Source organism: Convolutriloba macropyga, chromosome 7, assembly GCF_964194025.1.
Source record: "Convolutriloba macropyga chromosome 7, txConMacr16.3, whole genome shotgun sequence".
NCBI lineage: Eukaryota > Metazoa > Xenacoelomorpha > Acoela > Convolutidae > Convolutriloba > Convolutriloba macropyga.
The window spans coordinates 49,306,694-49,323,339 of NC_134474.1; the positions used below are offsets into that span (position 1 = coordinate 49,306,694).

The 16,646-nt window shown below is 36.0% G+C and overlaps 1 protein-coding gene across 2 annotated transcripts in view; it reads left to right on the forward strand.

Annotated features, from left to right (window-relative positions):
• The first annotated feature begins 209 nt into the window (after window positions 1-209).
• LOC142342956 (1-phosphatidylinositol 3-phosphate 5-kinase-like) overlaps window positions 210-16,646 on the forward strand; it is a 57,846-nt gene continuing 41,409 nt past the window's right edge. For both annotated transcript variants that reach the window (XM_075394634.1, XM_075394635.1), the window contains exons 1-6: window positions 210-557; window positions 4,120-4,368; window positions 4,729-4,996; window positions 7,233-7,544; window positions 7,936-8,273; window positions 14,544-14,823. In XM_075394634.1, coding sequence (XP_075250749.1) covers window positions 215-557; window positions 4,120-4,368; window positions 4,729-4,996; window positions 7,233-7,544; window positions 7,936-8,273; window positions 14,544-14,823 — 1,790 coding nt within the window. In that variant the 5' untranslated portion in view covers window positions 210-214. The remainder of the gene's footprint in view (window positions 558-4,119; window positions 4,369-4,728; window positions 4,997-7,232; window positions 7,545-7,935; window positions 8,274-14,543; window positions 14,824-16,646) is intronic.

Genomic DNA, 16,646 nt, shown 5'->3' on the forward strand with positions numbered 1-16,646 from the left:
ATGCGGAGAACGCTCGCGCCAAATGTTGACTGAGAGAAGAACGAGCAAAGGAATAGGTTCTTCGAGAAACCGACAAAATTGACCTCTCGTTGCTATCATAGAATCATCTTTAATTAGCCATGATACATAATTTTGCGTTCACGTTGGGTTTCTATCGTTCCTGGGCATGGTTGCCAAAAAAGTCCTTTACTGGAACACTTGTTATTTTTAGGCGATGTGGCTTGGTCAAGCTTTAATTGACGCGCGCTTCTTAGCACCCCTCAATCGCAACAAAGAGTTCAAGAGTGACGCAAATGTATTCTACAAAGCGGGAGAGAATGCATTTGCTGGCAACTTTGACAACTCGCGGGACTTCTTTGGAACGTGGAGACGAACCAGTGGAGGATTTCTGTCGGGCGCTTCCAATGGAGTCTCTGATTCGACGGAGGCTGAGCCACCTTGGGTGCAGCACGTGCATGCAAGTTCATCCGAGGAAGAGTCAGATTACGAGGAAGAACAAAATCTAATCGAATCCATAAGACCACCCGGCACTTCCAGTTTGTTCCCCGGAACACTAGGTAAAGTTGTTCGGTATATCAACCTACAACCTCAAAATTTTATCGAAGTGTTTCATTGCTGATCAAGTTTCAAGTTTGTAGCATTTATGTGGGTCCGGTTGTTTCTTTTCGCATGATCGATTTTTCGTCTCGCCATTTGACTTTTCGTCCTCAATAACGGGATAAACCGGTAAAACACTTGGGCATTGAATTCCTGTGAAGCGCTCGTGTACGTTTCACCGAAGCTGCTGAGCAGTTATTTTCAATGGGGTCAAGTAGATCGTTGCATTCTCTTTTATTAATAGCCGCCTCATCTTCTCAGCCGGCTATTATAGCGCTCCTATTTTTTTTTACAATTCAAAGAATTTGAATTGTATTGGGGCGCTGTCTTTTTTTTTAAGATCTGTTCACACATTTTTATAATTTTTGAAGTCAAATTGGAGTAGTGATTTTGGTCACGCCGAAACAGGAAATGGAGCGAAAAAGCGAGTGGTTTTGCGGCGTGAATTTTTTTTCGCTCTAATTTAAAAGTGGAGTGAGAAAACGGTGTTTGAACAAAAATTCGCTTTCTCGGTAGTGATTTTTTGTTCACATGCGGCAACTTCTTCTCTCTGATTTTTACTGTTTTTTCGATTATTTGGATCGGATTTTTTTCTAAATGGTTTTCCCAATCCATTCACAGCTCTTTTTAGGCCTAGTTTTGGTTTGAATTAAGTTTTCATTTCTCGCTAGTGGTTTCTTTGTTCACATGCGGCATTTTGACATTGATTTTCTGTTTTTTCTTATTTTCTTATCTGATTTTTTTAAAATGATTTTTCAACTCGCTCATAGTCCATTCTAGGCCTAGTTTTTCTGTTTAGTCAATGAAAATTCTTTGAATTGTACGTCAGGACTTGTCCTGCTATGTTTTTTTACTTCGTCGAATAAAAAAATGTTTCGCTTTACCTCATTTTGCCGCTTTTTCGACATTTTGGGTGAAATCTTTTTGAGTTCTCTAGGCTAGTTTCTCTCTTCTGTCATTCTGCTCAAAGTCCTTTTAAACAGCAGCTGCTCAGCAAAGCAATTCAAAATGAAGAGTCAGTTTAAAAAAATCAAAGTCAAATAGAAACGGGATAAACCAATAAAGCCCATTTTTAGATGCCTGGTATTTGAACTTTGTTCTCATAAGTTTTAGTTACTATCTATAATCCTTATTGGTATTCATACTAGACTCTGTAGCCTCTCACTGAGAGACATGAGTATGTTCAACTACGAATTGACATCAAAATAAATCACACTTAAAAATGTTTGTACAAAAATGAATTTCTGTTGATATTTTCTTTTCTTTCAATCCGAATAGAGTTATGGCAATCAACGGCAGCTATTTTCCGGCAATCTGCCGGGTATGTTCTCAATTGCTCTCACTCCGAAGTAAAGTTTGTTGCTAAAATCAAAGCGATTGTGTCACAGGAAATTACATGGACTGGTAGCCGAGGTATATCAAGCAATCCGGAGGTCGGGGGCTCGAATCGCTTCCTGGTCGGATGTTTTTGCACCCATAAAGAAAAATGTATCTAATCTACAGCCCCTGAATTAATTTCTCCGCCTGTCGTTCGAGAGCAGTTTGTCAGACGTTAATTGGTGGATCTTATTTGTTTATAGCTGCGAAGCTGAGCGAAGCTATATTGCGGTGATCTTGGTTTTTTATGACTCGAAGAGGAGTATTGGTTTTCGTAAGGTTTTTTTTACCGGAAGTACTACTCGTTCAGACGCTGTTTTGACCTAATACCGAAAGTGAGTAAAATTGCCGTGTGAACTAACTTTTTTCTGAGCGAGAGAAGTTTTTTGATCGTGCGCTGCGTTTTGAATGACTTTTTGACTATGAAAAGTAGTTTTGACTGAATGGCACTTGTAGATAACCGTTTTTAGCCGTTTTTTTTGTCTAAGTGGCCGAATTTTTTTGCGTGTAATTATGTTTTTTTGTAGAAATAATTTTTATTCGATGCTATAATGAAATGCAAACCTCGGAAATTGATAGCACAGTGTTTTGCAGAGCCTGAAAATGCGTTTCAAGTTCAAAATTGGCACATATTTGTTGATTTTTTATTTAATTTTTGGATTTTTTCCTATTAATTTCTTCATTTTTGGATCTTTTAACCGTCATTTTTCTCAAAAATCAGTTAATATGGATAGCAACCTCCTTTTGATAATCATATATTCAATGCCTCTTTCTACTTCGATGTAATTTTCCTATTTTCGTAGTTTTTTCCGATTTTTTGTCAATTTTTTGTTTGTGTTTGGGTTTTAATTACTAGAAATAGTCTTTTTGTGCAACATGAGGGACTGTAATTTCGTTACAATTAAAATTCAATCATTTTTGGCGTTAAGTTTTTGAAAAACAGTTAAAACTTTTTCATAAATGCAGTCTTAAAAGTTTTTTACTATTTTTTTGCAAAATGTTTCAATGTTTTGTATGTTTGAATTCTGCTTTTTCCTATTTTTTTGTTCTCTTCAGGAGGGAAGATCTTCGTACCGGATGACTAGTTGTCTTTTCTATGTCTCCAATGCTGAACAATAAAATGTATTCGTTTTTTTTTATTTTCTTAGTTTAATTTTTAACTTTCAAAAATCAAGAATGTCTTTTTGTTACGTTGTTCCCTACATTGTGTCCATATTCTTCACATTCTAGTTAGTATCATTGTAGCTTGGTCCTGGAAACTACATTCATTTTGGTTATAATGATTTTTTCAGTTGTTAAAAAATTGAATGATTTGATTTTTCTTAGATTTTGTCATTTCTTTGGTTTGCAATTGATTTCATTCAACATAAGGCATTACTGAGAGTTTGCTAGCAAGCCTTTTCCAAAATTTTCAATTAGTACAATTTACTGCAACTTTCTTCCGGCCTTGGTGTCAATCGTGTTGTCTAGCATATGTACAACAAGGAAGAAGTATGTGTTGTTTTTTTGTCTTAATTGCAGTTGTTAGATGTGTAATTGTAGTGGTTTTCTGATTCTTAAATTTGAGTATTCTTTTTTGAAAAGATTTAATTTAGTTTCTAAGATTAATATCTGCCGTTTGCCTTCGCGATCTTTTTGAGATTAGAATTTTGAGATTAGAATTTTGAGATTATGAATTATTTGAGGGCAGTTGATAGGCCTGTTGGCTTTTTCAGCTACCTTCTTCCTCTCACTAACGGCATTTGCGCGCTTGACGCCATTTCTCAATCGCTTTAGCAAAAGTTTTTAGGTTATTTGCGTGATTGATTTTGATCATACGTGACTTACCTCACTCAATAAAATGACTTTTGCACTTTAAAACTTAAGTTTAATTTGAATTAGTTTAAGGTCAAAGGAACTCATTTGTGCAGTAAAGGTCCCTAATAAGAGGCTTCTGCTGAATGAATTTTTACAAGCTTTATTGATTTATCGCTGAATGTTTTTTACCTAGGTTTTTGAGCGGCGTCGATTTTTTTTTCAGTTTAGATCTGTATCTGTTTCTATTTCTATTACGCATGTCTATTCTTTCGCAGCTATTCCGGCAATCTGCCGGCTATGTTTGTCTTTGAGCTTTTTTGATGTCTTTGAGCATGACGATGTGTTCAGAGCAATCACTGGTGTGTCCGATTCCATTTCACGCTGCTCTAACCGAGAGTTACGATTGGACAGCTGCTCTGCAGAATAAACTGGGTCGAGATGCTCTCACTTTCTCCAAGCAAGACAGCGTTGATTTCTTCCAACTGTTGCCACTTGCCACCGAGATATTGGAGTCGTCTATTGGGGAGATGACGTCAGCTGGTGTCACTCCTGGCCAACTGTTGATGCCCAGTATATCTATGACGTCACTCAGTCAGGGTCAGGGTTGGCATAGAAAGCAACAACGTTTCTTTTGTAGTAACGCTTGATGATTTGATAGAGGCGTACTCAGGCAAGAATTGACAAGTTATAAATTACCATCTTGAAAAGATTCCACAATTACAATTTTTTGTTTCCCTAATTGCAAGATTTTTCCGACATGCACTTTGAATCTTTCTGAAAAAAGTGGTTAGCATAGTACCTCTGATTTATCTTTAATCTTTTAATTAACTGTCCAAACAGAAAAGTTTGGACCCTGTAAACCTCTGTGTTCACAGTTCTAGTTTTCAAGTCTCATAAATTGAATATATAGGTATATAGCATTTACTAGTTATAAAAGTGCCAACCCTTTCCTCTAAGCAATACCCGTGCCTGTACCAAAAGTGAAAGAAGATTCAGAAGAATCCGTACTAAATGAGAAGCAGTCAATTCAAGAGATATCAAAAAATGCCTACTTGATGCACATGATCGCATTTCTCCACCAGCTGCTCATCTACTATGAGGTGGATTTCAAATGGGCCGCACTTTTGTTCAGACTGTCCAAGATTCTGGGAGAGACTGTGAAACCGAGAGTTGAAGGTGTGAAAGCTAAATCTGGATCCAAAAAGGACGATGATCTTGACATCAGGTTGGTCAATGAAAATCAAAAATGAATTTTTAATTAGATATTGTTACACATTCATAGTGAATTAGTTAGGATGCATAGTGAACTGTTTTTTTAATAGCTGTAAGCTGAGCGGAGCCATATTGCGGTGTTCATGGTTTTTTTTCAATTCAAAGAATTTTTTACGGAGAAGTCTTTTAAATCAATTTTATTAGAGTGGACTTTGAAGCAGGAAGTGAAACATGTAAAGTTGCAGTGGTTTTGGTGTTGAGCAGAACCTTAGATTGGAGCGAAAAGAGTGGTTCTTTGTTCATACCACTATTTTCGAGAGAGCCAGAAATTGAGGTGTGAAAAAAATTCTGTAAGCGAGCGACATTTTTACAGGCAGTTCTTTTGTAATTTTTTGGTTCGGAAATTGATTATGATGTTGTAATAGTTTTAGGTTGGTGTGGATAGTTGTTTGATGATGTTTTAAGGTAATTAATATGTGCTTTTTGGCAATTAAGAGGTTTTTAATTGCTCTTGAACGAAGTTCATAGCAATTATTGTAAACGTGTGTGTCTTTGTTATGCAAAATTTTTGACAATTTTGACTTTTTGAGTGACTTTTACGCACTTGACTTTTTGCGTTTCGCGTGATCTAAAATTCTCTCTCTATCACGATTTCAAGCAGCTGAACTCAATTGGCGGCAGTTTAATACTAAAAGTCAAATGAAAAGTGCGCCAAAACTGGTGCCATTTTTCACTTTAAATCTTAATAGAGGTATATGTTAACCTCTAATGCCGTTATTTGAAGCCCACTATTGAACTTCTTAGTCCCATTTAGGCTTCCCCTCCCCCATTCCCCTCCTCCCCCTCCCCCACCCCGACTGAAACAGACTCCAATTGATTAGAGCTCCCACTAGTCGTTCGAGAGCAATTCTTCCGACGTTTAGTCGGTTTTGTTTCATCTATTTGCTGATTTGTAGGCGAAATTTAGCAATTTTTTGCATTGTTTTGTTTTACTGATTCAAGTGGGAGTTGAGTCGACGCTCATTACTCAAGGATTTTTAAGATACCAAGTGATTGCAATTTGTTGGTAAACGTTTTTTTTTGTTGGGAAATCGACAATAAATCGATAAGTTTTAAAATTTTCCCTAATTTGTGCATTTTTTTTCGTTTTTCCAACCTATTATGATTTGCCTTTTTTTCTGCGAGCTTTTCAATACTCTATTTGCTCCAATAATATTTCTGCAACGTATAAGAAATTTTTTTATCAGATGCTTTATCATCTTTTCTGTTCAGATACTTTTTCATTGTTACTTCCCTCGTTATTGTTTCAAAGTGTTTTGTGTTAAGTAGGATGGTTTTTGTCAGTGAGGTTGGCCCATTTTCTCCGAAATGGTTCCGGATTTTTTTCGGCTATGTGTTTTTGTGATCTGTTCGCACATTTTCATGATTTTGGAAGTTAAATTAAAGTGATTTTGGCCACGCTGAAACCGGAAGTGGAGCGAAAAAACGAGTGGTTTTACGGCAGATAATTTTCTCATTATAGTTTTTAAGTAGAGTGAGAAGACGGTGTTTGAACAAAAATTCAGTTTCTCGGTTGTGTTTTTTTTCACTTGCTGCAACTTGATTTGAACTGTTTTTTTTTCTTTTTTTGATAGGATTTTTTCTAACTAGTTGTTTTCCAATCCATTCCTAGTCCAGTTTTTTTGTTTGTTCTATGGAATTTCTTTGAATTGTTTCAGGACTTGTCCTGTTCTGTTTTTTGTTTCGTGGTCTGACAGATTTTTTTTCGTTTTACATATGTTCACACAGTTCCGCCAGCTGTTCCGGCAATCTGTCGGCTATATTTTACAATTCAAAAAATATCAGTTGTATTGGGGGCGCTGTCGTTTTACGACTCAAAGAGAAGTACTGGAGTAGTGTCTTTTTTACGACTCGAATAGGAGAGTATTGGAGAAGTATCTTATTTAATCAATTTTATTGGAGTGAATTTTGAAGCAGGAAATGACACGCGTGAAAATGCTCGGTCGGACAGCAGGCGAGTCCACAAATATGATGTGATGAATTGTAACCTCGAATCTTGTAGTTTTGGTTCCTTGAATTGGATAGTGCTTTAAAATTGGATATGCCCTCAAAACTTGCAGTGAATCAAAACATAGGCAAATCAAAGACGTAATTTCCAGATATATTCTTCAACATGATTATTTGATACAGCAGCAAAGACGTAAGCGGAGTGTAGCAATATTCTGGAGATCTTGGTTTTATAATTTCAGGCGCTACATCAAAGTGAAATGCGTTCGTGGTGGTCAAATGGAAGATTCTAGAATAATTCATGGAGTTGCCTTCTCAGGAAATGTGACGTGTAAAGGTATGAGTTCCCAAATTCAAGAATCACACGTGTTGCTCTGCCGCGGTAGTGTGGAATGCAACAATCACAGAAATGCGGATGGAGATCCGACTAGACTTGTGAGTTTACAGACTGTTCTGGGCCAGAAGAAGATGTACAATGAGTTGTGTTCCAAAAGGATACTGGCTGTTAACCCCATTGTCAATCTGGTTCTGATGGAGTTCACAGTCACCAACAGGCACATATGCTCACGCTGAATTTCGCTTTCAATTAAAAAATAAGTCTCTTCAGACTTCCTGACAATATTTTCGTTCAACTTTCAAGAAAAAAATTGTATGTTTGACTGAAAGCTGTAAAATTTTTGGAATCATGATTTGCAAGTGGAGGTCACAAAACACCGAGGGGGAAGTAAAGATCCAATTAATGTTACTTGAAATTGAGATATTGAATTTTCGGGGAAAATATGGAAGTAATTGCTAAAAAATACGAATTGTCATTTTCAAGTCAGTTTATGTACTTATATTTCATTGGTCAGCAAAATTTAAAAAAAAATGATGCTCTATCAAAATTAATAAATTAGTGAACTATGGAAATAAGCGGTTAAATACATGTACATGTGTGCCTCGAAGGGTTCAAAAACTTCTTATGGAGGAAAACATCGCAGTGGTAAAAAATGTGAAGAAGTCAAACTTGTATCGCCTGGCTAGAGTTCTGGGTTGTGAGGTTGCCGACCGAGTTGAAAATCTGGGTCTCACTGACACCCATTACACTCCTGGCAAATTCAAGAAATTCTACATTGAAGGTTTCGAAATTGGAAAGATGATCAAAAGTATCTGCGTGTTCGACGAATGCGATAAAGAGAAGTTTGCAACTGTGTTGCTAAGAGGGAGTGATAGTTTGGACGAGTTGAGGAAAGTCAAACATGTTATGTTGGAAATGGCGCTGGCAAACTACAACAGGGTTTTAGGTAAATATTCGAAATTATTCACTTGCTAAAATGACCGTTTTTTTTTACAATGCAGTAATATATCAGTTAATTAACTTGGGAAACGGAAAAGCGGAAACTTTCTTTAACGTTAAACCCCCGGAGAAAAGCCCCTGCAATCTATTAGTGGCGTTAACTTGCGTGGGGTTTGCTTCCTATCATGCTTAGTGTCGTTATTAATAGCCGCCTCAGCTTCTCAGCAGGCTATTATAGCGCTCCTAATTTTTTTTACAATTCAAAGAATTTGAATTGTATTGGTGCGTTGTCTTTTTTTAAGATCTGTTCACGCTTTTTTCGGCTTTTTCACGCCAGTGAGAAGTCAAACTAGAGTGGTAAATTTGGTCACAATGAAATAATAAAGGGAGCAAAAATCGAGCAGGTTTGAGGCGAGATTTTTCTTCATAGTACTTTTAAAGTGGAGTGAGAAATTGGTCTTTGAACAACTTGGCGGTTTTTGTGATGGATTTTTTTTTCAGGTGCGTCAATTTGGCTTGTTTTCAGATTTTCCTCTCCTTCAGTGCTTATAAGACGGTACATATGTGTTCTAATTGTGCCTATTTGCCTTTGCTTGAATTCATTAAGGGGCAGCTAAAACTTTTTATGACTTTGCCACTATTTGTTGTTATAAAATGTTAGTGAACTTTAGATTTTGATTTATCTTTTGAAAATTATCTGTTGTCTTTTCAATTAGTCTACTCAATGACAGATCTGATTTGTTGCTATTGAGGCAGAAAAGAACCTAATTTATGGCTCCAGTAAATAGCTAGTGGTTTTCATGACTTCGACACTTCTTTTTTTTCAAAAATTTTGAGTTAATTTTTGAGTTCTGCAAGTATCTTTTTGAGTTATGAGTATCTGATTATTCAATCTCTTTGGAGACAGGTCGTTGATGCTGCTAATAGCGGTTAAGTTTATCGATTTGATCGTTTTTGTTCAAAGCTAGTGCTTTCTATGACTCTGACACTGTTAAGCCGGCTATTATAGCGCTCCTAATTTTTTTTACAATTCAAAGAATTTGAATTGTATTGGGGCGCTGTCTTTTTAAGATCTGTTCACACATTTTTATGATTTTTGAAGTCCAATTGGAGTAGTGATTTTGGTCACGCTGAAACAGGAAGTGGAGCGAAAAAGCAAGTGGTTTTACGGCGTGAAATTTTTTCGCTCTAATAGTAGAGTGAGAAAACGGTTTTTGAACAAAATTCGCTTTCTTGCTAGTGGTTTTTTGTTCACATGCAGCAGTTTCACTTGCATTTTTACTGTTTTTTCATTTTTTGGATTGGATTTCTTTCTCGATTGGATTGGAAAGAGGTGTTTGTTACTAGAGTGTTTGAAAGAGGGAATGCTGAACGAGCAAATATTGCTTTGTTCCAAGAAAATTCTATTTTTATTTAAAAAAATAAAATATATTCTATAAATTTCTATTTCCATTATTTATGTAACGTTGACAGATCGTTATTTCTATCAAAAACTCCTGAAATATTTGCATTTAAGATAAGTAAATCAGACCATTTGGCATTTCTGTAGGCTAGAGAATGTTTTTATAGCGGCGAAGTTGTAAGCTGGGCGGAGCTATATTGCGGTGCTCTTGGTTTTTACAATTCAAAGTTTTTACAATTCAATTTGAGTTGTATTGGGGCGCTGTCTTTTTTTGAAGATATGTTCTCACATTTTCATGATTTTTGAAGTCAAATTAGATTAGTGATTCCTGTCACGCCCAAACACTAAGTTGAGTGAAAAAGCGAGCAGTTTTGCGGCGTGAAATTTCGCTCCAGTTTTAAAGTAGAGTGAGAAAACGGTGTTTGAACAAAAAATTCGCTTTCTTGCTAGTGGTTTTTTGTTCACATGCGGCATTTTGACATTGATTTTCTGTTTTCAGTTTTTTTGGTCTGATTTTTTTAAAAAATGGTCTTCGCAATTCGATCAGTCCGTTCTAGGTCTAGTCTTTTTGTTCAGACAATGAAGATTCTTTGAATTGTGACGTAATTTCTCACCCTTTCTAGCAAAAGTTTTTAAGTCATTTGCGTGATTAGATTTTGATCATAAAAATGATCAAAAAACTTGATCATAAAAACTTACCTCACTCAATAAAAATGAGTTTTGCACTTTAAAATTTAATTTTATTTTGAATTAGTTTAAGGTGAAAGAACTCATATGTGTATTAAAGGTCCCTAATAAAAAGGCCTCTTCGAAATAAACTTTATTAATTTGTCGGTGAATTTCTTTGTCACATGGGGAATTTCAATACTGTATTTTAGTGTTTTGTTGCTTCCTATCATGCTCAGCGTCAGCGTTCTTATTATTATCCGATCCTTTTACTCAGCAGGCTTTTATTGCGTTCCGGTTGTATTGAAAATGAATTGTAGTTGGAAGCTGTTTTTTGTTACGACTCCACTATTAGTATTGGTGGAGTGTTTTCTATCGATAATTTGTGTCGGAGTGTTTGTTGAAACAGGAAATGCCGAACGAGCAAAAATTGCTTTGGTCCAAGCAGATTCTTTTTCTGTTGAAAAACAAAACAATTTCTATGAATTTATATTTCCATTATCTAGGTAACGTTGACAGATCCTTAGTTATATGGAAAACTCCTAAAAAGTTTGCAGTTTTTTCTCAGCAAAGTTTTCAATAATACCGTTTTCGATCAGTAAGTAAATCAGACTATTTGGCATTTAGGCCAGAAAATTTTTTAAATTTTTGTTGGACTGGGGAGGCAACTTGAGAAAGTGGGTATCTGCACTGCGTGTTAAACGAGGTTTTCTTTATTTTTAAAGAGGTTTGTCATATATAAATTCAGAATGCAATTTACAAATAAGCGAAAAACGGTGAAAGAACTCATATGCGTGTTAAAGGTCCCTAATGAAAAGGCTTCAGCGCAATAAGTTTTAACCAGCTTTTTTAATTTGTCGCGGAATTTCTTGGTCCCATGTGGAATTTCAATACTATTTTAGTGTTTTTGTTGCTTCTTATCATGCTCAGCATTATTATTCATATCCGATCCATTTATTCAGCAGGCTTTTATTGCGTTCCAATTGTATTCAAATTGAATTGTGTTGGGGTGCTGCTTTTTGTAACAACACCAAGACGAGTATTGTTGAAGGGTTTTTAGCAATTTTATTTCGTTTGATTCTTTGTGAAGACAAGAAATGCTGTAAGAGCAAAAAGTGGTTCAGTCGGAGATTTTGTTGTTGAAAATAACGTAATTTCTTTTTCTTTTTATCACAGAGAAGACAGCACATGGAACCAAGTGACCCACTTATAGTTGCTCCCGGAGCAAGCACCTAAAAAGCATCGTGAGTTTGACTATACGACATTTTTATTAAGTTAATTAAATAACAGAATTTTTCTTGAGTAAAAGAGTAAAGCCTCTGGTAGTGAAAAAGATTGCCTTTTCAATTTTGAACCGTAAGTCTGTTTTTCCAAAAAAAATATAGAGGCGATTATTTTTACCTTTTTTAATTCGAAATTTTTGCTTCACCCTTTTTGCGCTTTTGTTCTAAAGCATTCTTTGACCTCGCAAGTGACTTTTTCAAGCGTATCTTCATTTTAGTGATTAATAGCCGCGAGGGATAGCGGCTATTATTGGGGACATCGTTATTTTTTACAATTCAAAGAATTTGAATTTTATTCGGGCGCTGTCTTAAGACCTGTTCACACATTTTCATGATTTTTGAGGTCAAATTGGAGTAGTAATTTATGGTCACGCTGAAGCAGGAAGTGGAGCTATAAAGCGAATGGTTTTGCGGCTTAAAATTGGTTTGCTCTAATTTTAAAGTAGAGTGAGAAAACAGTGTTTGAACAGAAATTCGCTTTCTCTCTAGTGGTTTTTTGTTCACATGCGGCAATTTTACTTTGATTTTTACTGTTTTGTCGATTTTTGATTGGATTTTTTTCTAAATGGTTGTCTCAATTCACTCATAGTCCCTTCCGTGCTAGTTTTTTGTTTAGTCAAATAAAATTCTTTGAATTGTACGTCAGTTGTCCTGCTATGTTTTTTTTAATTCACCGTCTCCAACGATGATTCTTGCGACCATTGACTCTTTAATTTTAATGACCTCTACTGCTTTGCAGTTAAAATTCGAGTGCAGGACGTCATTTGTTCTGCTTTTAGATCAATTGCGTGACTTACCTCACTCCAAAATATGACTTCCGAACTCACTTATGGAAATTTAAATTTTTGAACATTTGTTAAAGATCAATAGTGTGCATCTAAGTATGCATCTAAGTAGTTCCCAACGTATATGCCCTATTTCTTGTGTATTAGAGTTTTTGATTTGGAATATTGATTTTGAAAAGTTCTAGGGCTTTCTCCGTATAGCGCGTATGTGTCTCATAAAAATGACAGTCCGAATCTAACCAAAAAATTGTAGTGGTCTTTTAAAGGACTCGTTGTCAATCTGTCTATCTTTATTCTTTAGTTGTTTCAAATACTCTGTCTGATGTGAAATTTGTCGCTTAAGTAAAAGCGATTGTAGAATAGGAAATCACAATGGACTGGTAGCCGACTGGTTATTGCTTGTCGAGGACTGCGGACGTCGCGGGTTTGAATCTCACTGTGATGGGATGTTTTTGCGCTCAGAAACGAAATTTGTCTACGCAACAGCCCCTGAATTAATTTACACCGCCTTTCGTTCGTGATCTAAAGTTCTCTCTCATTCAAAATTTCATGCAGCTGAACTCAATTGGCGGTAATTTAATACTACAAGTCAAATGATAAGTGAGTCAAAACTGGTGCCGTTTTTCATTTACAGTCTTAATAGTGGTTTAGATTAACCTCTAATGATGTTTTTCGAAGCCCCCCTAGTAAATTTCATAATCCCATTCGGGCTCCCCCCGGGACTGAAGCAGGCTGCAATTGATTAGAGCCCCCACTAGTTCGAGAGCAATTCTTCCGAAGCTAGTCAGTTATGTTTATATTTCCCTCACACAATGTTCTGTAGCAATCTAATTCAGAGACATAATTATTCTTGTGAACAGTGCTATAGGTAATTCTAAAACCGCTTATTGACTTTTCATTCCACTAATAGTATCGAGAGGGAAGTTTCTGAAGTTAATCACCGATTAGGCTTTCTTTCATATCGGTAATTTGATATTGTAACCGTGCGAAAGGGAGACATGGAAATAAAATACTTATATTGTGGAAAGTAGGGACTTTTGGCGTGGAAAAATTGTAAGCCCCGAAAACATGCTTTGTGAAAAGTGAGAGCACATATATCCATTTTGAACTAAATTAGTCTGGTGTCACTCGTTTCCATACACGCTTGAAACTCAAATCTTAAAACATTGGTCGTAAAAAAGCCCGAAAAAACCCAGTTTGTGCACTTGATTTTTCGGACATTGACTGAAATTATTGCTCTCAAATATTTCTTGTAGCAGTTATGTTATTGCTGTTGATCTTTTGAAATGCGATTCTACGTCTGATTTGGTTGGTGACTTTTTAAAACAGTAAGCTAGGATACTGTAATCATAACAGTAATCTAGTTTTCACAATAGCCATTTTTAGTTCGAATTGATAGTACTTCGAAGAATGAGAATTTTTGATATTTAAACATCAGTTGTTACGGGAGCTTGAAGCCCAAACTATTGGTCTCTTTGATTAATTTGGTGCAGCTTTATGTTCGCCTATAACGATCAGACTGCTGTCTTGAAAACATTCGTCAAGGAATTACTCGTACTACTGGGTGCAAAACGTAGCAGGAGGTAGTTTCGATCTACCGACCTCTGGGTTATGGGCCCAGCACGCTTCCTCTGCGCCATCCTGCTCATACCGTCCTGAGAGATGTAGGATTGTGGTTGCCATTAATTGACAACGCAAAATTATCAGGCCACTGTACATTAAATTCAGCTGCTAGTGCGATATAATATATTTATTCACTTGAGATGATCTGACGCAACATATCTGCAGATTGCATCAGATCAGAAAACACAGGTTATTGAATATGCATGAATCACAGTAGTAAAAAGGTTTATAGCAGGAAGTAGTTGCGATCTACCGACCTCAGGGTTATGGGCCCAGCACGCTTCCGCTGTGCAATCATTCTCGAATATATGCCTGGATCTGTGGTGTTTGTTTGAAATTCTTGCCACACAACACTTCTATATATACATTTGTAATACTCGACAGCGAGGTCATGTTCAGTTTCAAGCAATTGTTTGAGGACCACCAGTTTTGAAAAGATAATGACAGCAAAAATTTCAGCAGGTACTCTAATTCTAATTGTTTTTTTTTTACTGAGTCAGGTTTGTTTTTCTTTTCAGAACGATCCTACTTTTTGGACTCGAATGCACAGCATCGCTTTTTCTTCAAACACCTCCCATTCACTGCCAAAATTATGGATTTCACTTCTCAGTTTCTGAGCAAGGTGGTGCCTTCAAGCCACATGAGTCTGTTACACAAGAGATCGGAGGCCGTGCAGAAGGTATTCGACCAACAGCAACACCAGCAGGCTGTAACTGCAGGCAGTGGTGACCTTCACTCGTCTGTTGGTGGTCCTATTTCTGTCAAACAGAAGAGCTTGATGGTTGGAAGCAGTAAAAGGTGCTTCATTATTATTCATTATTATTATTAATATAAAACTTTCTCGTGGGGAAATATCATTTTTTTCTCGTGTGATGAATAATAACATCATATCACACAATTTGCCGTGAAAGCATCATCTCGTGTAATTTTACATGAGAAAATTTGATTGGTTTTCTCGATTTTTTACACATGATTGCTGTCTTCATATTTTGTGCCGAAACAAGATTGTGCCAGAAAAGAGAAAGACACTTTTCAAGTGGCAAAGCAGGCCACCTAAAGTAATCTCGAATAAAAAAGGAAGTGACCGTTCATTTTGAGTTGTAGATAGTTCGTATTATTCAGGGCAAGAGAATAAAAAAGAACCTATCAAGTGACAGTTATTGTTTCAAAATGCTTGTAATTTCTAAGAAGTATGATTAATTGCTCTCAAACGAAATTTGTAGTTAATTGCTCTCAAACGAAGTTTTTAGCGATTATATTAGTCCTGTTGGTCTTTTTTATGCGATTTTTCGCTTGACAGATTTTTCGTCTGACCCATTTGACTTTTTGTCCTTAAAAACGGGATAAACAGGTAGCGCCCAGCGGGCATCAAGTTTCATTAGAGGCCCTTAGCCGCGTTTAGTAACCATTAGAGTGCTTAGTGTAGTGAAGCTTCTGGGAAGGCCGTCGTTTAAGGTTAAAAGGTCATTTTTAGGAGTTTTTGAGCCCAAAATGTTGAGCCCAGAATTTTTTTGTTTGACCAGTCTAAAATTGAGGCTGGTTAAATTTGATAAAGGTCTTTTGTGAGACATAAGTACTTGTTATAGCCATTTTAAGAGCTATATGTTTTGGCAATCCGAACAAAAACTCAAATTTATACAATTTTCACTATTTTTTTCAAGCTTTTTGAATTTTAGTTGTCCTTTTTTGAGTTTTTCAGCCGTAGGTGTCAAGGAACCTCCTATGGGGCTGGATAATAGGTTACTGTATAGTTTCTAGATGTAATGTTTTTCGAGATTTTAGCATTATTTGACAAAATTCTTAATTTTTTCAATATTTTTAAAATTTTTTGTCATTATTCATGTTTTTTTCAGCCTCGGAGTTTAGAAAACCTTTAGCGTTTGATAATAAGAGATTGGGGATTTTTTAATGGCCATGGATTAGTTTTCAATTTATTTTCTCAAAATTAAGTAATTTTTTAAAGAAATTAGTTTTTTTAGGTTTCTCCAGCCTCAAGAGCCAAGGAACCGCCCAGGGGTTGGCAACAATAGGTTACTGCATAGTTGCTAGATGTAACGGAATGTTTTCACGATTTTAATATTACAAATTTAAGCAATTTTTTAAGATATTTGAAATTTTTTCAAGTTCTTTGAATTTTTTTGAATTTGTTTGATCTTTTCCGGCACCATGTGCCCAGGGAACTCCTCAAGGTTTGATAGTAAGCTGCTGCGTAGTTTCTAGAGTGGAATGGTTGTAAATACTTTAGTGACTGGAGTTTTAGGAATTTTTTTGTAAAATTTAAATTTTCGGAAGATTATTATCATGCTCCATGTTCTAGAAAACTAGAAGTTTCAGAGTCGAATCTCATCATGGAAAATATTTCTAGCGTGTAGTAGAAATGTATCATATTTGACTTAACGAGCACTTTTTAGGAAATCATTGTTAATTGCTCTCAGACGAAGTTGTAGCAATTATATTCATCCTGTTTCCTTTTTATGCGATTTCTCGCTTGATTGTTTGAATGCTAATTTGAATGCTGTTAGTGAAAAATATCAATTAGTTGGGACAAATTTTGTTTTTCTAGAGATTTCAGAATTGATCCTTGAGTTCCCGTAAAAGTATTAACTGTAAATTAAGCTAAT